Source organism: Entelurus aequoreus, linkage group LG08 (assembly GCF_033978785.1).
Source record: "Entelurus aequoreus isolate RoL-2023_Sb linkage group LG08, RoL_Eaeq_v1.1, whole genome shotgun sequence".
Lineage (NCBI taxonomy): Eukaryota > Metazoa > Chordata > Actinopteri > Syngnathiformes > Syngnathidae > Entelurus > Entelurus aequoreus.
In genome coordinates this window covers 80,075,762-80,100,008 of record NC_084738.1, presented here as the reverse complement: position 1 = coordinate 80,100,008, position 24,247 = coordinate 80,075,762, and the positions used below count along the sequence as shown (strand labels likewise).

General features: G+C 36.2%; 1 protein-coding gene across 1 annotated transcript in view; it reads left to right on the top strand.

Annotated features, from left to right (window-relative positions):
• The window catches only part of adamts6 (ADAM metallopeptidase with thrombospondin type 1 motif, 6), a 144,353-nt gene that overhangs the window by 85,883 nt on the left and 34,223 nt on the right, over positions 1–24,247 (top strand). Inside the window, exons 13-20 of the mRNA XM_062057354.1 lie at positions 662–807; positions 7,861–7,924; positions 12,237–12,339; positions 12,413–12,546; positions 16,259–16,382; positions 18,165–18,245; positions 18,625–18,788; positions 22,732–22,870. Coding sequence (XP_061913338.1) covers positions 662–807; positions 7,861–7,924; positions 12,237–12,339; positions 12,413–12,546; positions 16,259–16,382; positions 18,165–18,245; positions 18,625–18,788; positions 22,732–22,870 — 955 coding nt within the window. The remainder of the gene's footprint in view (positions 1–661; positions 808–7,860; positions 7,925–12,236; positions 12,340–12,412; positions 12,547–16,258; positions 16,383–18,164; positions 18,246–18,624; positions 18,789–22,731; positions 22,871–24,247) is intronic.

Genomic DNA, 24,247 nt, shown 5'->3' with positions numbered 1-24,247 from the left:
ATTGCAATAACAATTGCACTATATTTCTACAAAAAATAAGTCAAAGTATTATAAGAAAATGTATTCAATTTAACAATAAAGAGCCGTACTAATTTTAAAAAACAAAAGAACCCCCCCAAAAACAATGTAAGACTACATTTCCGCCTCCATGTGACGTCATTATCATCGCGCCGTTGCTGTAATTGTGTTATTGCAATAACAATTGCACTATTTCTACAAAAAATAAGTCAAAGTATAATAAGAAAATGTATTAAATTTATAAATAAAGAGCCGTACTAATTTAAAAAAAATAAAAAAATAAAAATGTCGGGCTAGCTTCGACCAACATCTTCATGTGGCTTTTAAAGAAAAGCAAAGAAAGGAAATAATTCCCCTGGTGAGGAATGAAAAAAAGAGCTGAGTCATGTGGACATTAAATACCCTGTAAGGAGGAGAGAGGACAGAATGGAAACATGGCTAATGACAAATGAAATAATGGGCTGAGTAATGGCGTCATCAGGCATTAGTGTGTTTAAAAGTGGGGAAAGAAAGAAGAAGGAAAAAGTCATCAGTCAGGTAGTGTATAGTCTATGTTTCACCCGCGCTAATTTACGTGGCTGCTGGAAAAGTGTCAAAGTGACTTGTTGCACTAATGGCCGCCCTCTCCCTGTCCCGCCCCCAGTGGTGCTTCCAGGGCGAGTGTGTGTCGTTCGGCACCTGGCCCCAGAGCGTGGACGGCGGCTGGGGGCCCTGGTCCTCCTGGGGGGAGTGCAGCAGGACGTGCGGCGGCGGCGTCTCCTCCTCCGCCAGGCACTGTGACAGCCCAGCGTAAGTAGGCAAAGTAAGCCACGGCCAGCGGAACACCTCCCAGTGTGTGTGTGTGTGTGTGTGTGTGTGTGTGTGTGTGTGTGTGTGTGTGTGTGTGTGTGTGTGTGTGTGTGTGTGTGTGTGTGTGTGTGTGTGTGTGTGTGTGTGTGTGTGTGTGTGTGTGTGTGTGTGTGTGTGTGTGTGTGTTCCTCCCCTTCTTGGGACACCAACAAGAAAAAATACCTCCCATATGAGGACCCCTTGGGACCCAAATCATGGTCCCATCTAATATGGAATGGCTCATTTGCACCCCTGGTGGTGACATCTATAAAAATGAGGGTGGTGCCAAAAAGGAGGGGCTGTGTGTCGATTTTAAAAGTACTCCCCCCTCTGGTCAACATATGAAATAACAAGTGTGTGTAAAAATGTGAAATGCTCCCCCTCTGACCAACATATGAAATAACAAGTGTGTGTAAAAAATTGAAGTGCCCCCCCTCTGGTCAACATATGAAATAACAAGTGTGTGTAAGACATGGAAATGCTTGATTGATTGATTGAAGCTTTTATAAGTAGATTGTACAGTGTGTGTAAGACATTGAAATGCGCCCCCTTTGGCCAAAATTAATAAAAATAATTTAAAAAGTATATATAGACATACTGTAATAACTTGAAGTAAATAATGAAGATTCAAAACCAACAAAAATAAAAAAATTAAAAAAATAATAAAAACTTACATTTTTTTATATTTACATAGTATGTATATATTATTAATGTTGTAAATACAAATCTTTATATATCTAGAAAGGGTGGTCTCTAAAGAGGTAGGCATTTTTCTCAGGTCTCAAGAAGGTAACAAATACAAGAATGTGTGTATGAAATAACAAGTGTGTGTAAAAATTGAAGTGCTCCGCCTCTGGCCAACATATGAAATAACAAGTGTGTGTAAAAATTGAAGTGCTCCCCCTCTGGCCAACGTATGAAATAACAAGTGTGTGTAAAAATTGAAGTGCTCCCCCTCTGGCCAACATATGAAATAACAAGTGTGTGTAAAAACTGAAGTGCTCCCCCTCTGGCCAACATATGAAATAACTAGTGTGTGTAAAAATTGAAGTGCTCCCCCTCTGGCCAATATATGAAATAACAAGTGTGTGTAAAGATTTGAAGTGCTCCCCCTCTGGCCAACATATGAAATAACAAGTGTGTGTACAGATTTGAAGTGCTCCCCCTCAGGTCAACATATGAAATAACAAGTGTGTGTAAGAAATTTAAATGCGCCCCCTTTGGCCAACATATGTAATAACAAGTGTGTGTAAGCCATTGAAATGCGCCCCCCTTTGGCCAAAATTAATTTAAAAAAATAAATACATATGTATATAGAGACATACTGTAATAACTTGAAGTAAATAATGATGATTAAAAACCAACAAAACCACCAAAAAAATAAATAAAAATAAAAGCTTACCTTTTTTATATTTACATAGTATGTATATATTGTTAATGTTGTAAATACACATCTTTATATATCTACAAAGGGTGGTCCTAAAGAGGGAGGCATTTTTCTCAGGTTTCAAGAAGGTACAATGTACATGAATGTGTGTATGAAATAACAAGTGTGTTTAAAAATTGAAGTGCTCCCCCTCTGGCCAACATATGTAATAATAAGTGTGTGTAAGACATTGAAATGCGCCCCCTTTGGCCAAAATGTATTTAAGAAAATAAATAAATATGTATATAGAGACATACTGTAGTAAAATGAAGTAAATAATGAAGATTAAAAAACAATTACAAACAAAAAATAAAAAAAAACAACAACTAAAAGCTTACTTTTTTATATTTGCGTAGTTTGTATATATTATTAATGTTGTAAATACAAATCTTTATATATCTAGAAAGGGTGGTCCTAAAGAGTTAGGCATTTTTCTCAGGTCTCAAGAAGGTAACAAATACAAGAATGTGTGTGGGTGTGTGTGTGTGTGTGTGTGTGTGTGTGTGTGTGTGTGTGTGTGTGTGTGTGTGTTTGTTCGTTCTTGTATTCCTACCATTCTTGAGACATCAACAAGAAAAAGTACCTTCATATGAGGAGGTGTGAACAAGTGATGACATAAGTCATGGTCCCAATACGGAAAACCATTGCATCTATTAGAGAATGTCTCATTTGCACTCCTGGTGGTGGAATCAAAATTATTATTATGTATTATCAAAATTAATAAGGTTTTTTCAAATTGACTGTGTGTCGCTTTTAAACAGTACTCCCCACTCTGGCCAACATATGAAATAACAAGTGTGTGTAAAAATTTGAAGTGCTCCCCCTCTGGCCAACATATGAAATAACAAGTGTTTGTAACAATTTGAAGTGCTCCCCCTCTTGCCAACATATGAAATAACAAGTGGGTGTAAACATTTGAAATGCGCCCCCTTTGGCCAAAATTAATTTAGAATTTTTTTAGAAAAATGTGTATAAAGACATACTGTAATAACTATAAGTAAATCATGAATATTAAAAACCAATTACAAACAAAAAAACTAAAAACGTACCTTTTTTATATTAGCATAGTATGTATATATTATCAATGTTGTAAATACACATCTTTATAAATCTAGAAAGGGTGGTCCTAAAGAGGTAGGCATTTTTCTCAGGTCTCAAGAAGGTAAGAAATACAAGTGTGTGTGTGTGTGTGTGTGTGTGTGTGTGTGTGTGTGTGTGTGTGTGTGTGTGTATGTGTGTGTGTGTGTGTGTGTGTGTGTGTGTGTGTGTGTGTGTGTGTGTGTGTGTGTGTGTTTGTGTGCGCGCTAAAGTATGGGGATACATTTCACATTCAGGAAGTATAAAGACACTAGAGTCCAGGTGATGAAAACCAAAACTGTCTTTTGAATGTTTGTTGTCGATAGAATTCCACTTGAACTGGAAAAATGACACCGGTCCACTTGCAGATTTTCCAGCAGGTATTTTTTTTTACACAGCGACAGTGAAGAAATAAAACTGATAAATGGCAGGTTTTTCTAAACGTTTCGGGAAGACAAATGTCCTTCGAGTCACTTGTCAAAATCATCCCCAGACGAATGCAAGCACTGTAGTATGCATGCCAGGCCACTAGTGGCAATGTACACTGTAGTATGCATGCCAGGCCACTAGGTGGCAATGTACACTGTAGTATGCATGCCAGGCCACTAGGTGGCAATGTACACTGTAGTATGCATGCCAGGCCACTAGGTGGCAATGTACACTGTAGTATGCATGCCAGGCCAGTAGGTGGCAATGTACACTGTAGTATGCATGCCAGGCCACTAGGTGGCAATGTACACTGTAGTATGCATGCCAGGCCAGTAGGTGGCAATGTACACTGTCGTATGCATGCCAGGCCAGTAGGTGGCAATATACACTGTAGTATGCATGCCAGGCCAGTAGGTGGCAATGTACACTGTAGTATGCATGCCAGGCCAGTAGGTGGCAATGCACACTGTAGTATGCATGCCAGGCCACTAGGTGGCAATGTACACTGTAGTATGCATGCCAGGCCAGCAGGTGGCAATGTACACTGTAGTATGCATGCCAGGCCACTAGGTGGCAATGTCCACTGTAGTATGCATGCTAGGCCACTAGGTGGCAATGTACACTGTAGTATGCATGCCAGGCCACTAGGTGGCAATGTACCCTGTAATATGCATGCCAGGCCAGTAGGTGGCAATGTACACTGTAGTATGCATGCCAGGCCAGTAGGTGGCAATGTACACTGTAGTATGCATGCCAGGCCAGCAGGTGGCAATGTCGTAATGAAACGCTACGCACAAAACTGTCTTTCCAGTCCTTTGCATACGAGATGGTAAAATTTCAAAAAGTAAACACTAGTTTTTTTTTTATTACAAACTGGCAGCTAAGGTGCCAAAATTTTACTGCAAAATTGCAGTGTTTTTTATTTACAGTAAAAACAAAATAAAAATGTCAATTTTACAGTAATATTCTGGCAACTGAGCTGCCAGTTGGTTTTTTTTTTTCAGGTGCCAAAATTTTACTGTAAAATTGCATTTTTTTTAAAAATTAACAGTAAATTTTAAATTTTTTAAATTTTACAGTAAAATTCTGGCAACTGAGCTGCCATTTTTTTTCAGGTGCCAAACTTTTACTGTCAAATTTCAGTTTTTTAATTTACAGTAAAAAAACAAACAACAAATGTAAATTTGACAGTAAAATTCTGGCAACTGAGCTGCCAATTTTTTTTAATTTTTTTTTTCAGGTGCCCAAATTTTACTGTAAAATTGCAGAGTTTTTTTTATTTACAGTAAAAAAAAAAAAGGTATTTTACAGTAAATTTCTGGCAACTGAGCTGCCAGTTTTTTGTTTTTCTTTTTCAGGTGCCAAAATGTTACTGTGAAATTGCAGTTTTTTAAATTTATAGTAAAAAAAAAAAAAAGTACATTTTACAGTAAAATTCTGGCAAGTGAGCTGCCAGTTTTTTTGTTTTTGTTTTTCAGGTGCCAAGATTTTACTGTAAAATTGCAGTTTTTTTTATTTACAGTTAAAAACCAAAACAAAAAAAATACAGTGAAATTCTGGCAACTGAGCTGGCAGTGTTTGTTTTTTTTTGTTTTTCAGGTGCCAAAATTTTACTGTAAAATTGCAGTTTTTTTAATTTACAGTAAAAAACAAAAACAAATGTACATTTTACAGTAAAATTCTGGCAACTGAGCTGCCAATTTATTTATTTTTTTCAGGTGCCCAAATTTTACTGTAAAATTGCAGAGTTTTTTTTATTTACAGTAAAAAAAAAAGTATATTTTACAGTAAAATTCTGGCAACTGAGCTGCCAGTTTTTTTGTTTTTGTTTTTCAGGTGCCAAAATGTTACTGTGAAATTGCAGTTTTTTTAATTTATAGTAAAAAAAATAAATGTAAATTTTACAGTAAAATTCTGGCAAGTGAGCTGCCAGTTTTTTTTGTTTTTTTTTCAGGTGCCAAAATTTTACTGCAAAATGTAATTTTTATTAGAGTTTTTTTATTTACAGTAAAAAAAAAAAGTATATTTTACAGTAAAATTCTGGCAACTGAGCTGCCAGTTTTTTTTTTTTTTTTTCAGGTGCCAAAATTTTACTGTAAAATTGCATTTTTTTTTTAATTTACAGTAAATTTAAAAATTTTTAAATTTTACAGTAAAATTCTGGCAACTGAGCTGCCATTTTTTTTTCAGGTGCCAAACTTTTACTGTCAAATTTCAGTTTTTAAATTTACAGTAGAAAAAAACAAACAACAAATGTAAATTTACAGTAAAATTTTGGCAACTGAGCTGCCAATTTAAAAAAAAAAAATTTCTGGTGCTCAAATTTAACTGTAAAATTGAAGATTTTTTTTTATTTACAGTAAAAAAAAAGTACATTATACAGTAAAATTCTGGCAACTGAGCTGCCATTTTGTTTTTGTTTTTCAGGTGCCAAAATGTTACTGTGAAATTGCAGTTTTTTAAATTTATAGTAAAAAAATTTTTTTTTAATTTCACAGTAAAATTCTGGCAAGTGAGCTGCCAGTTTTTTATTTTATTTTTTTCAGGTGCCAAAATGTTACTGTAAAATTGCAGTTTTTTTTTAAATTTACAGTTAAAAACCAAAACAAAAAAAATTACAGTAAAATTCTGGCAACTGAGCTGGCAGTTTTTGTTTTTTTTTGTTTTTCAGGTGCCAAAATCTTACTGTAAAATTGCAGTTTTTTAAATTTACAGTAAAAAAACAAAAACTAATGTAAATTTTACAGTAAAATTCTGGCAACTGAGCTGCCAGTTTTTTGTTTTTTTTTTAGGTGCCAAAATTTTACTGTAAAATTGATTTTTTTTTATTTACAGTAAATTTAAAAAAATGTACATTTTACAGTAAAATTCTGGCAACTGAGCTGCCAATTTTTTGAATTTTTTTTTCAGGTGTCCAAATTTTACTGTAAAATTGCAGAGTTTTTTTTATTTACAGTAAAAAAAAAAGGTGTATTTTACAGTAAAATTCTGGCAACTGAGCTGCCAGTTTTTTTTGTTTTTGTTTTTCAGATGCCAAAATGTTACTGTGAAATTGCAGTTTTTTTAATTTATAGTAAAAAAAAAAAAAAGTAAATTTTACAGTAAAATTCTGGCAAGTGAGCTGCCAGTTTTTATTTTTTATTTTTTCAGGTGCCAAAATTTTACTGTAAAATTGCAGTTTTTTTAATTTACAGTTAAAAACCAGAACAAAAAAAATTACAGTAAAATTCTGGCAACTGAGCTGGCAGGTTTTTTTTTGTTTTTGTTTTTCAGGTGCCAAAATTTTACTGTAAAATTGCAGTTTTTTAAAATTTACAGTTAAAAAACAAAAACAAATGTAAATTTTGCATTAAAATTCTGGCAACTGAGCTGCCAGGTTTTTTTGGGTTTTTTTCAGGTGCCAAAATTTTACTGTAAAATTTAATTTTTATTTATTTACAGTAAATTAAAAACATGTCAATTTTACTGTGAAATTGCAGTTTTTTAAATTTATAGTTAAAAAAAAGAAGTACATTTTACACAAAAATTCTGGCAAGTGAGCTGCCAATTTGTTTTTTGTTTTTTTCAGGTGCCAACATTTTACTGTAAAATTGCAGTTTTTTTTATTCACAGTTAAAAACCAAAACAAAAAAAATTACAGTGAAATTCTGGCAACTGAGCTGGCAGGTTTTTTTTTTTCAGGTGCCAAAATTTTACTGTAAAATTGCAGTTTTTTTAATTTACAGTAAAAAAACAAAAACAAATGTCAATTTTACAGTACAATTCTGGCAACTGAGCTGCCCTTTTTACCATAAAAACTGCAGTAGTGTTCTTCCATTTACAGTAATATACACTACATTTTTTTTACATTACTTGTGTATTTTTCATGTCACCGAGTTTTTACTTCAAAAAGAGAGGGACTAATTGATACCAAAGGATTGTGATTGGTCACATGAAGTGTTTATTCCACTGCAGCGAGCACAAACGCACAACGTCCACAAACACACACGAGGTGTTTATTCCACTGCAGCCACCACAAACACACAACGTCAGGTTGTGGCTGCGAGTGACGTCGCCTCATTTAAGTGTCCTGTGTTCCTCAGGCCTTCTGGAGGAGGGAAGTACTGCCTCGGTGAGAGGAAGCGCTACCGATCCTGTCACACCACCGTGAGTTTCTATTCCCTTGTCTCAGTAGAAGGCCTGATTGACAACCTATGTGACACCTGATTGGAGCCTCACACTTTCCTGCATGAAACACACTTTGGAGCGGCGCTTTAAATCAATATTTAACTCTTTCTAGGTGGTCCTTTTGTGGGGGGTTTTATTTCAATGGGGTGAAAAATGAAATAGTCTGGCCTCAGGGTGAACACTCAACTCTTTAGTGCACAGGTGTCAAACTCAAGGCCTGGGGGGGCCAGATGTGGCCTACCACTTCATTTTATTTGGCCCTGGAAAGCCTGCAAATAATTTGTATCAAAGTACTGTAACTTTTCTGACTAAATGTATTATTTCTTCAAATAAATATGTACTCTATGTAATTGCAAATTATCTTAACTTAAATGTTGTCTAATTATGCAAAAATATATTATCAAACCATTTTTTTAAAAGAAATAAATACTAATAATAATGATTTCAAAGCAATGTGCAATGTAAAAATAGCAATAGATTTCATGGTCAAATTGTGAAATTTGAATGAATGAATGAATGAATGAAATAAGTTCATTTCGGTCATATAATCAACCATTTTGTGTGACCAGTTCAAGAGTACAGATTAGACATATTTAACAATCATACACATTTACACACAAAAAGAAAAGAAAAAGAATGACCGAAAAAGGAATAGGCTGAAGCCAAAGCTTATATTTGCCTATCCTGTACCTTCACTATCCTGTACCTTCACTATCCTGTACCTTCACTGAAAATTACATTGCCTGGAAAATCAACGTTAAAAAAATCAATGGGCTGAAAGTAATTGTTACTATATTTGATCATTTTCAATTATTTTTTTAAACCTTAACAAAGAACTACATCAGTGAGCTTGTTCCACCATTTAACTCCTAAAACTGAAACGCATTTGTATTTTATATTCCTTCTTACTTTACATATTTGAAAAATCAATACCCCCGTAAATTATAGTTTTCTCCTCTTAATTTAAAGAACTATAAATTCACTGTGGTTTGTACAGCATTTTTCTCTAAATGAAAAAAAAACAGTACTTATTTTTACTGTAATAAACTGTGGTGCCGTGTTGGCATTTACAGTAATACACCCATAAATCTACACTTGTTGATTTGTGGTAAACAAACAAACAAACTGGCAGCTCAGGTGCCAAAATTGTACTGTATAATTGCAGTTTTTTTTTATTTACAGTAAAAAAAAAAGTACATTTTACAGTAAAATTCTGGCAACTGAGCTGCCAGTTGTTTTTGTTTTGTTTTTCAGGTGCCAACATTTTACTGTAAAATTGCAGTTTTTTAAATTTATAGTTAAAAAAACCCAAATGTAAATTTTACAGTAACATTCTGGCAACTGAGCTGCCAGTTTTTTGTTTTTTTTCAGGTGCCAAAATTTTACTGTAAAATAGATTTTTTTTTTAAATTTACAGTAAAACAATTTTTTTTTAAATTTTACAGTAAAATTCTGGCAACTGAGCTGCCAGTTGTTTTTGTTTTGTTTTTCAGGTACCAAAATTTTACTGTAAAATTGCAGTTTTAATTTACAGTAAAAAAAACAAATGTACATTTTACAGTAGAATTTTGGCAACTGAGCTGCCAGTTTTTTTTGTTTTTTTTTCAGGTGCCAAAATTTGACTGTAAAATAGCAATTGTTTTTATTTACAGTAAAAAAAACAAAAAAACCTACATTTTACAGTAAAATTCTGGCAACTGAGCTGCCAGGTTTTTTTTTTTTCAGGTGCCAACATTTTTCTGTAAAATTGCATTTTTTTCCCCGTTTACAGTAAAAACAAACAAATGTAAATTTTACAGTAAAATTTTGGCAACTGAGCTGCCAGTTTTTTTTGTTTTTGTTTTTCGGGTGCCAAAATTTTACTGTAAAATTGCAGTTTTTTTTATTTACAGTAAAAAATAAAAGGTACATTTTACAGTAAAATTGCAGTTGTTTTAATTTACTGTAAAAAATAATAATATACATTTTACAGTAAAATTCTGGGAACTGAGCTGCCAGTTTGTTTGTTTTTGTTTTTCAGGTGCCAAAATTTTACTGTAAAATTGCAGTTTTTTAAATTTACGGTAAAAAAAATAAATGTAAATTTTACAGTAAAATTCCGGCAACTGAGCTGCCTTTTTTTAACCATAAAAACAGCAGTACTGTTTTTCCATTTACAGTAATATACACTACATTTTGAGGTGAAATTATTGCAACTTACCATAACTTTTTTACATTTTAGTTTAAAAAAAAATCTACTAATAAAATGCATAAAAAAATTACGTCATAATAGTATGCAGTGTTAGAAACGGCCCCCTGGGGCCAAACATAACTGCCAGGTGGCCCTCAGTGAAAAGGACTTTTGACACCTCTGAGTTAGTGTGAGGCCACGTCAAATCCTGTCTGCTTAGACCAGGTCAAGTCCAGTCAGATGAGGTCAGGCCAGGTGAGGTCACTTAATACCTCCTGCTGTGCTGGACCACCGACTCTGCTGCTTTTTTTTTTCAGGTGCCAACATTTTACTGTAAAATTGGCAGTTTTTTTTATTTACAGTAAAAAATTTAAAAATATGTAAATTTTACAGTAAAATTCTGGCAACTGAGCTGCCAGTTTTTTTGTTTTTGTTTTTCAGGTGCCAACATTTTACTGTAAAATTGCAGTTTTTGTTATTTACAGTAAAAAACACAAATGTACATTTTACAGTAAAATTCTGGCAACTGAGCTGCCATTTTTGTTTTTGTTTCTCAGGTGCCAACATTTAACTGTAAAATTGCAGTTTTTTTTAATTTACAGTAAAAAAAACAACAAATTTGCCCTGTGATGAGGTGGCGACTTGTCCAGGGTGTACCCCGCCTTCCGCCCGATTGTAGCTGAGATAGGCTCCAGCGCCCCCCGCGACCCCGAAGGGAATAAGCGGTAGAAAATGGATGGATGGATGGAAAAACAAATGTAAATTTTACAGTAAAATTCTGGCAACTGAGCTACCATTTTTTTTGTTTATTTTCAGTTGCCAAAATTTTACTGTAGAGTTGTAATTTTTGTAATTTACAGTAAAAAAAACAAATGTAAATTTTACAGTAAAATTCTGCCAACTGAGCTGCCAGTTTTTTTGTTTTTTTTCAGTTGCCAAAATTTTACTGTAAAATTGCAGTTTTTTTAAATTTACAGTAAAAAAAACCAAATGTAAATTTTACAATAAAATTCTGGCAACTGAGCTGCCATTTTTTGTTTTTTTGTTTTTCAGGTGCCAAAATTTTACTGTAAAATTGCAGTTTTTTTAATTTACAGTAAAAAAAACAAATGTAAATTTTACAGTAAAATTCTGGCAACTGAGCTGCCAGTTTTTTTTGTTTTTTTTCAGTTGCCAAAATTTTACTGTAAAATTGCAGTTTTTTAAATTTACAGTAAAAAAAATAAATGTAAATTTTACAGTAAAATTCTGGCAAGTGAGCTGCCAGTTTTTTTTGTTTTGTTTTTCAGGTGCTAAAATTTTACTGTAAAATTGCAGTTTTAATTTACAGTAAAAAAACCAAATGTAAGTTTTACAGTAAAATTCTGGCAACTGAGCTGCCAGTTTTTTTTGTTTTGTTTTTCTGGTGCCAAAATTTTACTGTAAAATTGCAGTTTTTGAAATGTACAGTAAAAAAATAACAAATGTAAATTTTACAGTAAAATTCTGGCAACTGAGCTGCCAGTTTTTTTGTGTGTTTTTTTTCAGTTGCCAAAATTTTACTGTAGATTTGTAATTTTTTAAATTTACAGTAAAATAAAAAAGAAGTAAATTTTACAGTAAAATTCTGGCAACTGAGCTGCCAGTTTTTTTGGGGTTTTTTTTCAGTTGCCAAAATGTTACTGTAAAATTGCAGTTTTTCTAATTTACAGTAAAAAAAACAAATGTAAATTTTACAGTAAAATTCTGGCAACTGAGCTGCCAGTTTTTTTTTTTGTTTTTTTTTCAGGTGCCAAAATTTTACTTTAAAATTGCAGTTTTTTTAATTTTGAGGTGAAATTATTGCAACTTACCATATTTTTTTTACTATTTAGTTTTAAAAAAAAAATCTAGAAATAGGATGCATAAAAAAATTACGTAATAATAGTATTCAATGTTAGAAGAGGCCCTCTGGGGCCAAACATAACTGCCATGTGGCCCTCAGTGAAAATAACTTTTGACACCTCTGAGTTAGTGTGAGGCCACGTCAAATCCTGTCTGCTTAGACCAGGTCAAGTCCAGTCAGATGAGGTCAGGCCAGGTGAGGTCACTTAATACCCCCTGCTGTGCTGGACCACCGACTCTGTGGTGTGTGCGTCGCAGGCCTGTGCGTCGGGATCGCGCGACTTCCGAGAGAAGCAGTGCGGCGACTTCGACAGCATGCCTTTCCGTGGGAAGTACTACAACTGGAAGCCTTACACCGGCGGTGAGTCTCTTTCCAGCTCTTTTCCATTCCACACCTTTCCACTTTGGTGTGCAAACAAAGTGTTGTGTCGCAGGCGGCGTCAAAGCGTGCGCCCTCAACTGCCTGGCGGAGGGCTACAACTTCTACACCGAGCGCACCCCGGCCGTGGTGGACGGCACCCGCTGTCAGGCCGACTCTCTGGACATATGCATCAACGGCGAGTGTAAGGTGAGCGCACCACACGGGTGTGGCCTTTTAGTTGGTTCCCGTTGTCAAGGGTCTTTTACAAAATGGTAACCCGAACCATCCTTGCTTTTCAGTACAGCTCAAAGCTTGCGACCTCCCCCCGGCGTGCTAAGCCACAGGTGTCAAACTCAAGGCCCGGGGGCCAGTTGTGGCCCGCTACATCATTTTATGTGGCCTGCGAAAGCCTGGGAAAAATGGGTTGCAATAAAATAATTTAGATTTTAAAATTTTTTTTACTAAATGCATTCGTTCTTTCAATTTTGACAGGAAAAAAAATGCATATTTTAAACTTTACTCGGTCAGGAAATGTTGAAGTAGTAACATGTTGAATCGGGAAATGGTATTACGGAATTCCTGGAGTTCCGGGAAAAGCGGGAATTTTTTTTGAAAATGGTAAAAAACTTGAATAGTCTGAATGAGTTGAAGTGGTTGGTGTTGGAATTTTTAAAATCGATCGAAAAATGTTGAAGTTGTAACATGTTGAATCGGGAAATGGTATTACGGAATTCCTGGAGTTCCGGAAGAAGCTGGAATTTTTTTTAAAATGGTAAAAAACTTGAATAGTTTGAATGAGTTGAAATGGTTGGTGTTGGAATTTTTCAAATCGGTCAAGAAATGTTGAAGTAGTAACATGTTGAATCGGGAATTGGTATTACGGAATTCCTGGAGTTCCGGAAGAAGCGGGAATTTTTTTTAAAATGGTAAAAAACTTGAACAGTCTGAATAAGTTGAAATGGTTGGTGGTGGAATTTTTCAAATCGGTCGAGAAATGTTGAAGTAGTAACATGTTGAATCGGGAATTGGTGTTATGGAATTCCTGGAGTTTCGGGAAAAGGGGGAATTTTTTTGGAAAATTGTAAAAAACTTGAATAGTCTGAATGAGTTGAAATGGTTGGTGTTGGAATTTTTCAAATCGTTCGAGAAATGTTGAAGTAGTAACATGTTGAATCGGGAAATGGTATTACGGAATTCCTGGAGTTTCGGGAAAAGCAGGAATTTTTTTGGAAAATGGTAAAAAACTTGAATAGTCTGACTGAGTTAAAATGGTTGGTGTTGGAATTTTTGAAATCGGTCGAGAAATGTTGAAGTAGTAACATGTTGAATCGGGAATTGGTATTACGGAATTCCTGGAGTTTCACGAAAAGCGGGAATTTTTTCATAATTGTTAAAAAACTTGAATAGTCTGAATGAGTTGAAACGGTTGGTGTTGGAATTTTTCAAATCGGTCGAGAAATGTTGAAGTAGTAACATGTTGAATCGGGAAATGGTATTACGGAATTCCTGGAGTTTCGGGAAAAGCGGGAATTTTTGGGGAAAATGGTAAAAAACTTGAATAGTCTGAATGAGTTGAAATGGTTGGTGTTGGAATTTTTCAAATCGGTCGAGAAATGTTGAAGTAGTAACATGTTGAATCGGGAAATGGTATTACGGAATTCCTGGAGTTTCGGGAAAAGCGGGAATTTTTTTGGAAAATGGTAAAAAACTTGAATAGTCTGAATGAGTTGAAATGGTTGGTGTTGGAATTTTTCAAATCGGTCGAGAAATGTTGAAGTAGTAACATGTTGAATCGGGAAATGGTATTACGGAATTCCTGGACTTTCGGGAAAAGCGGGAATTTTTTTGAAAATGGTAAAAAAAAAAATTAAATAGTCTGAATGAGTTGAAATGGTTGGTGTTGGAATTTTTCAAATCGGTCGAGAAATGTTGAAGTAGTAACATGTTGAATCGGGAAATGGTGTTACGGAATTCATGGAGTTTCAGGAAAAGCGGGAATTTTTTTATAATTGTTAAAAAACTTGAATAGTCTGAATGAGTTGAAATGGTTGGTGTTGGAATTTTTCAAATCGGTCGAGAAATGTTGAAGTAGTAACATGTTGAATCGGGAATTGGTATTACGGAATTCCTGGAGTTTCACGAAAAGCGGGAATTTTTTCATAATTGTTAAAAAACTTGAATAGTCTGAATGAGTTGAAACGGTTGGTGTTGGAATTTTTCAAATCGGTCGAGAAATGTTGAAGTAGTAACATGTTGAATCGGGAAATGGTATTACGGAATTCCTGGAGTTTCGGGAAAAGCGGGAATTTTTTTTGGAAAATGGTAAAAAAACTTGAATAGTCTGAATGAGTTGAAATGGTTGGTGTTGGAATTTTTGAAATCGGTCGAGAAATGTTGAAGTAGTAACATGTTGAATCGGGAATTGGTATTACGGAATTCCTGGAGTTTCAGGAAAAGCGGGATTTTTTTTATAATTGGTAAAAAATTTGAATAGTCTGAATGATTTGAAATGGTTGGTGTTGGAATTTTTCAAATCGATTGAGAAATGTTGAAGTAGTAACATGTTGAATCGGGAAATGGTATTACGGAATTCCTGGAGTTTCGGGAAAAGCGGGAATTTTTTTTGAAAATGGTAAAAAACTTGAATAGTCTGAATGAGTTGAAACGGTTGGTGTTGGAATTTTTCAAATCGGTCGAGAAATGTTGAAGTAGTAACATGTTGAATCGAGAAATGGTATTACGGAATTCCTGGAGTTTCGGGAAAAGCGGGAATTTTTTTGGAAAATGGTAAAAAACTTGAATAGTCTGAATGAGTTGAAATGGTTGGTGTAGGAATTTTTCGAAGCGGTCGAGAAATGTTGAAGTAGTAACATGTTGAATCGGGAAATAGTATTACGGAATTCCTGGAGTTTCGGGAAAAGCTGGAATTTTTTGGGAAAATGGTAAAAAACTTGAATAGTCTGAATGAGTTGAAATAGTCAGTGTTGGAATTTTTCAAGTCGGTCGAGAAATGTTGACGTAGTAACATGTTGAATCGGGAAATGGTATTACGGAATTCCTTGAGTTTCGGGAAAAGCGGGAATTTTTTGGAAAATGGTAAAAAACTTGAATAGTCTGAATGAGTTGAAGTTGCTGATGTTGGAATTTTTCAAATCGATTGAGAAATGTTGAAGTAGTAACATGTTGAATCGGGAAATGGTATTACGGAATTCCTGGAGTTTCGGGAAAAGCGGGAATTTTTTTTTGAAAATGGTAAAAAACTTGAATAGTCTGAATGAGTTGAAACGGTTGGTGTTGGAATTTTTCAAATCGGTCGAGAAATGTTGAAGTAGTAACATGTTGAATCGAGAAATGGTATTACGGAATTCCTGGAGTTTCGGGAAAAGCGGGAATTTTTTTGGAAAATGGTAAAAAACTTGAATAGTCTGAATGAGTTGAAATGGTTGGTGTTGGAATTTTTCAAAAAGAAGGGTTTTTAAGCCTTTTTTAAAAGCATCCACAGTCTGTGGTGCCCTCAGGTGGTCAGGGAGAGCGTTCCACAGACTGGGAGCGGCGGAGCAGAAAGCCCGGTGTCCCATTGTTCGTAGCTTTGTCCTCGGAGGTTGGAAGAGGTTAGTCTGTCCGGAGCGGAGGTGTGGTGTGGAGGATTTGGGGGTGAGCAGTTGTTTGAGGTAGAGGGGGTCATTTCCATGGAGGCACTGGTGGGTTAGTAGGGAGACTTTGTATTCAATAAGGAAGCCAGTGAAGGGATTTTAATTATTAAGGACACTTTCTTTGCTGTAATTTGAAATATGTCCAATTTGAATTTTTGGTGCCGTGACCCGGATTAGGAAGTATGTGTACACGTTACTGTTACCATGCTAATGTTTTATGAGTTACCAACCAAAGTGAACATACCTGTCAAATGTGATTCTTTCAGCACGTGGGGTGTGACAACGTCCTGGCGTCCGACGCCAAGGAGGACCGCTGTCGGGTGTGCGGCGGCGACGGCAGCACCTGCGAGGCCACCGAGGGCTTCTTCAACGAGTCTCTGCCTCGAGGAGGTGAAGTGCTTTTTTTTGGGGGGGGGGGGGGGGTCTAAACATATTTGTCCTTCTAAGGTAGTGAATTATAGTTATATAGCGCTTTTCTCTAGTGACTCAAAGCGCTTTACATAGTGAAACCCATTATCTAAGTTACATTTAAACATGTGTGGGTATAGTATCTTGCCCAAGGACACAACGGCAGTAACTAGGATAGCGGAAGTGGGGATCGAACCTGGAACTCTCAAGTTGCTGGCACGGCCGCTCAACCAACCGAGCCCTACCGCCCCAATATATGGTTTATATGGTGTGGGAATTGGTAAATACTCCACTTTACATCAAGCGTGCGCTTACAAATTAATAAAATAGTATTCTAATAAATATATAACCCAATAAAATAATATTCTAATCAATATATAACACATTAAATAATATTCTAATAAATATATAACATAATAAAATAATATTCTAACAAATACGTATATAACATAATAAAATAATATTCTAATAATATATAACATAATAAAATAATATTCTAATAAATATATAACACAATAAAATGATATTCTAATAAATATATAACATAATAAAATAATATTCTAATAAATATATAACACAATAAAATAATATTCTAATAATATATAACATAATAAAATAATATTCTAATACATATATAACACAATAAAATAATATTCTAATAAATATATAACATAATAAAATAATATTCTAATAGTATATAACATAATAAAATAATATTCTAATAAATATATAACACAATCAAATAATATTCTAATATATAACAGAATAAATATATAACATAATAAAATAATATTCTAATAAATATATAACATAATAAAATAATATTCTAATAAATATATAACACAATAAAATAATATTCTAATAAATATATAACATAATAAAATAATATTCTAATAAATATATAACACAATAAATAATATTCTAATAAATATATAACATAATAAAATAATATTCTAATAAATATATAACATAATAAAATAATATTATAATAAATATATAACACAGTAAAATAATATTCTAATAAATATATAACACAATAAAATAATATTCTAATAGATATATAACACAATAAAATAATATTCTAATAGATATATAACACAATAAAATAATATTCTAATAGATATATAACATAATAAAATAATATTACCAAAATATTTTAATCTATTTGTAAATAAGTAGCCATTTATAGGGGACCGTGAGCCATAAACTGGGGGTCGGCAAAATGATTTATGTAGTAAATAGTACAAATAGCAGATCATATTTTTAATCCTTGGGAGATGTTCTCTCCTGTATGGGGTCTCTGGTCCCAAAAAGTTTGAGAACCGCTGACTTAAACAAATGGAAACTCACGACGAGGCAATAAAATAATAATAATAATAATTATAATACAAAATAAATTCTAAAAATAAGAAATGTAATAAACATAAATTTGAAAACACGTACATCAATTACTACGCATTTTAATTATTAATATTTTCAATTGCGATGAAGTATCCAACAAAGCAGGGGTGTCCAAAAATAAATCAAAGGGTCCATTTTGTTCTTTAACAAGGCTAATAAAAAACCTTGTTTTATTATCATCAACATTTCAGCCTTTTCACTTTACATTGTGACGTTATGCGTTGGCGTTGCCATTTAGGAACACTAACGTAAGGTAGGACCGGTCCAGGGTCTAAAAATACCGAGCGTGCCCGTCGTGTCCTCCGTTCCAACCTTCTTTTTGACATTTCCCGCGACTTGAAAGTAACGGCAGGTCTCTCGCAGGCTACATGGAGGTGGTCCACATCCCCAAAGGTTCCGTCCACATCGAGGTCCGAGAGGTCACCGTCTCCAAGAATTACATCGGTGAGTTGGAATACTTTTGTAATACTTTTGTAACACGGCGCCAGACGTGCCAAAGGCGCCGTGTCGGAGTCGTAAACACCTGCACGGGAGTCCGGGAGCAAGCCAGCCAGCCGGCGTTTGGACGCCGCTGGATGTTTTTTTTACACGTGTGTTGTGCTTGGAGACGCAGCTTTGTTTTGACAACCAGGCAGGACGGCGTTCACCAGATTAGTCTGGGCTTTCACCTGAAGGCTCCCGAGTTAGACGCCAGTACGTGTCGCTGCACGTGAGCGTAGAACCAGGCCCGTGACATCACGCCCCCGTGATTGTGTCCACCTGCTGCTCCTTCTCAGCCTCTTTTTTTCCCCCACGTCTCCTCTTTTTGTCTCTGATGGCGCAGCTTTGAAATCCGAAGGGGACGATTATTACATCAACGGCGCTTGGACCATCGACTGGCCGAGGAAGTTCGACGTCGCCGGCACCGCCTTCCACTACAGGAGGCCCTCGGACGAGCCCGAGTACTTGGAGGCTCTCGGGGCCACCACAGAGAACCTGGTTGTCATGGTAACGCAACACTTTTCTTTGCTGTAATTTAAAAAAAAAAAGATCACACCGCGGGGCGGGGTAGGATGTCCAATTTGGATTTTTGGTGCCGTGACCCGGATGAGAGTTAGTTTCAGCGTGTCCTAGAGGCCAGCCGGTAGGGATGTATATATCGTTACGATTTTATCGATACCGGTATTGATATTCCTTCTCGATCGGTACTCTAATCAGCACTATATGTGATTTGTGCTAATAAAGATGTGAAAAAATGCATTTTTTATCGGCATTTTTATTAGGTTGTGCACCAGCAACATGGTAACACAACACTTTCTTTGTTCTAATTTTGATTCCGATCACACTGCTGAGTAGGGAAGTCCAATTTGGATTTTTGGTGCCGTGACCCGGATGAGAGTTAGTTTTAGCGTGTCCTATAGGCCAGCCAGTAGGGATGTATATATCGTTACGATTTTATCGATATTCCTTCTCGATCGGTACTCTAATCAGTACTGTATGTGATCACACTGCGGGGTAGGATGTCTAATTGGGATTTTTGGTGCCGTGACCCGGATGAGATTGAGGTGTAGGGGGAGGTGAGTGGAACGGAGGCCAGCCAGTGGGCATATATATCATTACGATTTTATAGATACCGATATTGATATTCCTTCTCAATCGGTACTCTAATCACTCCTGTATGTGATTTGTGTTAATAAAGATGTGAAAAAAAATCATTTTTTATCGGCATTTTTATTAGCATAAAAGGTTGTGTACCAGCAACATGGTAACACAACACTTTCTTTACTCTAATTTCGATTCCGATCACACCGCGGGGTAGGAAGTCCAATTTGGATTTTTGGTGCCGTGACCCGGATGACAGTTAGGTTCAGCGTGTCCTAGAGGCCAGCCAGTAGGGATGTATATCGCTACGATTTTATCGATATTCCTTCTCGTACTACATGTGATCACACTGCGGGGTAAGATGTCCAATTTGGATTTTTGGTGCCGTGACCCGGATGAGAGTTAATTCAGTGTGTCCTGGTTGCCAGCCAGTAGGGATGTATAGCGTTAGGATTTGAGCGATACCAATATTGATATTCCTTCTCGATCGGTACTCTAATCAGTACTATATGTGATTTGTGTTAATAAAGTTGTGGAAAAAAATGCATTTTTTATCGGCATTTTTATTAGCACAATAGGTTGTGTACCAGCAACATGGTAACACAACACTTTCTTTGCTATAATTTAAAAAAAAGATCACACCACGGGGTAGGAAGTCCAATTTGGATTTTTGGTGCCGTGACCCGGATGAGAGTTAGGTTCAGCGTGTCCTATAGGCCAGCCAGTAGGGATGTATATATCGTTACCATTTTATCGATATTCCTTCTCGATTGGTACTCTAATCAGTACTGTATGTGATCACACTGCGGGGTTGGATGTCCAATTGGGATTTTTTGTGCCGTGACCCGGCTGAGATTTAGGTTCAGTGTGCCCTATAGGCCAGCCAGTAGGGATGTATATATCGTTACGATTTTATGGATATTCCTTCTCGATTGGTACTCTAATCAGTACTGTATGTGATCACACTGCGGGTTGGATGTCCAATTGGGATTTTTGGTGCCGTGACCCAGATGAGATTGAGGTGTAGGGGGAGGTGAGTGGAACGGAGGCCAGCCAGTGGGGATATATATCATTACGATTTTATAGATACCGATATTGATATTCCTTCTCAATCGGTACTCTAATCACTCCTGTATGTGATTTGTGTTAATAAAGATGTGAAAAAAATGCATTTTTTATCGGCATTTTTATTAGCGCAAAAGGTTGTGCACCAGCAACATGGTAACACAAGACTTTCTTTGCTCTAATTTCGATTCCGATCACACTGCAGGGTAGGAAGTCCAATTTGGATTTTTGGTGCCGTGACCCGGATGAGAGTTAGGTTCAGCGTGTCCTATAGGCCAGCCAGTAGGGATGTATATATCGTTACGATTTTATCGATATTCTTTCTCGATCCGTACTCTAATCAGTACTGTATGTGATCACACTGCGGGGTAGGGTGTCCAATTTGGATTTTTGGTGCTGTGACCTGGCTGAGAGTTAGTTTCAGTATGTCCTGGTTGCCAGCCAGTAGGGATGTATAGCGTTAGGATTTTATTGATACCGATACCAATATTAATATTCCTTCTCGATGCTGGTATTCATCAATACTATTTGTGATTTTTGCTAATAAAGATGTGAAAAAGTGCATTTTTTATTAGCATTTTTATTAGGTTGTGCACCAGCAACATGGTAACACAACTCTTTCTTTGCTGTAATTTTGAAAACGCTCAAACTGCGGGGTAGGATGTCCAATTGGGATTTTTGGTGCCGTGACCCAGATGAGAGTGAGGTTTAGCGTGTCCTAGAGGCTAGCCAGTAGGGATGTATATCGTTATGATTTTATCTATACCAATATTGGTATTCCTTCTCGATCGATACTCTAATCAGTACTATATGTGATCACACTGCGGGGTAGGATGTCCAATTTGGATTTTTGGTGCCGTGACCCAGATGAGAGTTAGTTTCAGCGCGTCCTAGAGGCCAGCCGGTAGGGATGTATATATCGTTACGATTTTATCGATACCGATATTGATATTCCTTCTCGATCGGTACTCTATAATCAGTACTATATGTGATACCTTCACACTGCGGGGAAGGATGTCCAATTGGGATTTTTGGTGCTGTGACCCGGATGAGAGTGAGGTTTAGGGGGGTGAGTGGAACAGAGGCCCGCCAGTGGGGATGTATATCGTTAGGATTTTATCGATACCAATATTGATATTCCTTCTCGATGCCGGTATTCATCGGTACTCTAATCGGAACTGAATATAATTTATGTAATTAAGAATGTTAAAAAAATATTTTTATTAGCACAATAGGTTGTGTACCAGCAACATGGTAACACAACACTTTTTTTTGCTGTAATTTCGATTACAATCACACTGCGGGGTGGGATGTCCAATTTGGATTTTTGGTGCCGTGACCCGGATGAAACTGAGGTTTAGGTGGGGTGAGTGGAACAGAGGCCAGCCAGTGGGGATGTATATCGTTATGATTTTATCGATAACAATATTGATATTCCCTCTCAATGCCGGTATTCATCGGTACTCTAATCGGTACGGAATACAATTTGTGTAATTAAAGATATTTTTAAAATATTGTTATTAGCACAATAGGTTGTGTACCAGCAACATGGTAACACAACACTTGCTTTGCTGTAATTTCGAATAGGAATCACACTGCGGGGTAGGATGTCCAATTTGGATTTTTGGTGCCGTGACCCGGATGAGATTGAGGTTTAGTGCGTCCTAGAGGCCAGCCAGTAGAGATGTATATCGTTATAATTTTATCGATACCAATATTAATATTCCTTCTCGATCGGTACTCTAATCTATTGGTGCCGTGACCCGGATGAGGAAGTATGTTTGCACGTTACCATGCGAACATTTTTTGCTAGCAATTTAGCTCATTTTATAGGTTTAAACCTAAAAAATCTTGGATTTTCATGCTTAGTGCCATCTTATAAGTATGCTAACTGTTCCCTTGCTAATGTTAGCATGTTATTATGCTAACATAAAAATGAATTTTTTTTTCACATAATTATTATTTTGGGGCATTCATAGCACAGATCGCCGGCCCATCAAAATCTCCGTGGGATGGTTTGTTTATTTGTTGTTGTGTTGATGTTTGAAAAAGGAAGTGAACAAATGTGTTAGAAGTTATTTCTAGAAGGAAAAGGAGTAGGATTAAATAAGCTTTTCTTCTTCCTATTCCTTTTCGGACATGTTAGAATGTCAAACTGTGTTCGAAACACGTTGTTTTTGTTGTTTTGTCTCTTCTTTTTTGACATTAAATAAACACTTCCAATAGCGCTAAAGTTGGAAGATGTAGTGGATTATCTTTGCTAATTGGACGTGCGCCCTTGCAGATCCTCCTCCAGGAACAGAACCAGGGCATCCACTACAAGTTCAACGTTCCCATCCAACGTACAGGCAGTGGTGACAACGAGGTGGGCTTCTCCTGGTTCCACCTGCCCTGGTCCCAGTGCTCTGCCACATGTGCCGGAGGTAAGACCGCTTCGGCAACTCGGAAGCCTCAAAGCACAGGTGTCAAAGTCCAGGCCCCGGGGGGCCCGCCACAGGGTTTCATGTGGCCCTGGAAATAATAGGCGTCAATAAAGCGTGTTATCTTCCTAACTTAACATATTCATTCTTTCAATATTGACAGAAATATTGCAAGTCTTTTAAAGTTTGACAATTTACTGGCCGTGCAAAAACATGTTCAGCATATTTTTGGGTAACAAAAGAACAGTAAGAATGTATAAAAAAAAAAAAAAAAAAGAGCCACATTTTGTGATGCAATGAGGAAAAAAAAGTGACAATTTGATAAGTCAGGGGTGTCTGTCAGGTTCAAACACTGATGACATCTATTAAACAGACAAGAAGCAAGGAATCATGCAGAGACAGAGTTCAATTTGGCTCAATGAGGAGAGACGTATTGGGCTGTGCACTCAGTTACAGTTCCAACCTACGCTCTAAGGCACAGCCCACGTGCTCCTCTATTTATTTGGGAGGACCCTGGTTACATCACTGTCTCTGCTTTGTCTGCATCCAGGTACTCGATGTTCGCCCTTGGCAGTCAGCAGGCCGGGTCTGGACACAAACACTGATACGAGACGAGATTGCGAGGTTGTGCCTTTGCACAGATAGAAAAGTACAACTTCAGCACAATTGATAATAACTATAGCGACGGCCTTTAAGTATAAGAGTTGTGTGATAACTTACACATAATTATTCTAACAGTGTCCAAACTTTTTCCAACAAGGGTCATAAACTGAAAAGTCAAAGTATTTGACATATATATAAGTAAGACATATTTAAGGATCAGCTTTGTGCTGCCTGACCAGGGTTTTTTTTTAGAAAATCTGCAAAGACTCCTCCCACCCCCACCAAGGACTGTTTTCACTGCTGGACTCTAGAAAGAGTCACGGCACCAAAAATCCATGTAACAGTTTCTTCCCTCAGGCCGTCAGACTCTTGAACGCATCATAATAATCCCCTCAATTCCCCCCCAAAAATGGATTAACTGTCTGGAATACAAGGACAATATAACATACATCCATAAACGTGGATGCATATGCAAAAGTGCAATATATTTATCTGCACAGTAATCTATTTATTTATATCTGCACCTTATTGCTCTTTTATCCTGCACTGCAACCAGCTAATGCAACCACATTTCCTTCTTGTCTGTACTGTAAAGTTGACATTTGAATGACACTAAAAAGGAAGTCTATAAGTCTAGTCTAGTGTGACAATTATTATTAGTTCATTTCACTTTTTTTTGTCTACATTTTTGCAGTTTTTTCATACCTGTAATAATTACTTTGTCACCTATAAAACAAAGCTGACACTAAGTTGTGTCTTTAAATACTAATGTAGTAT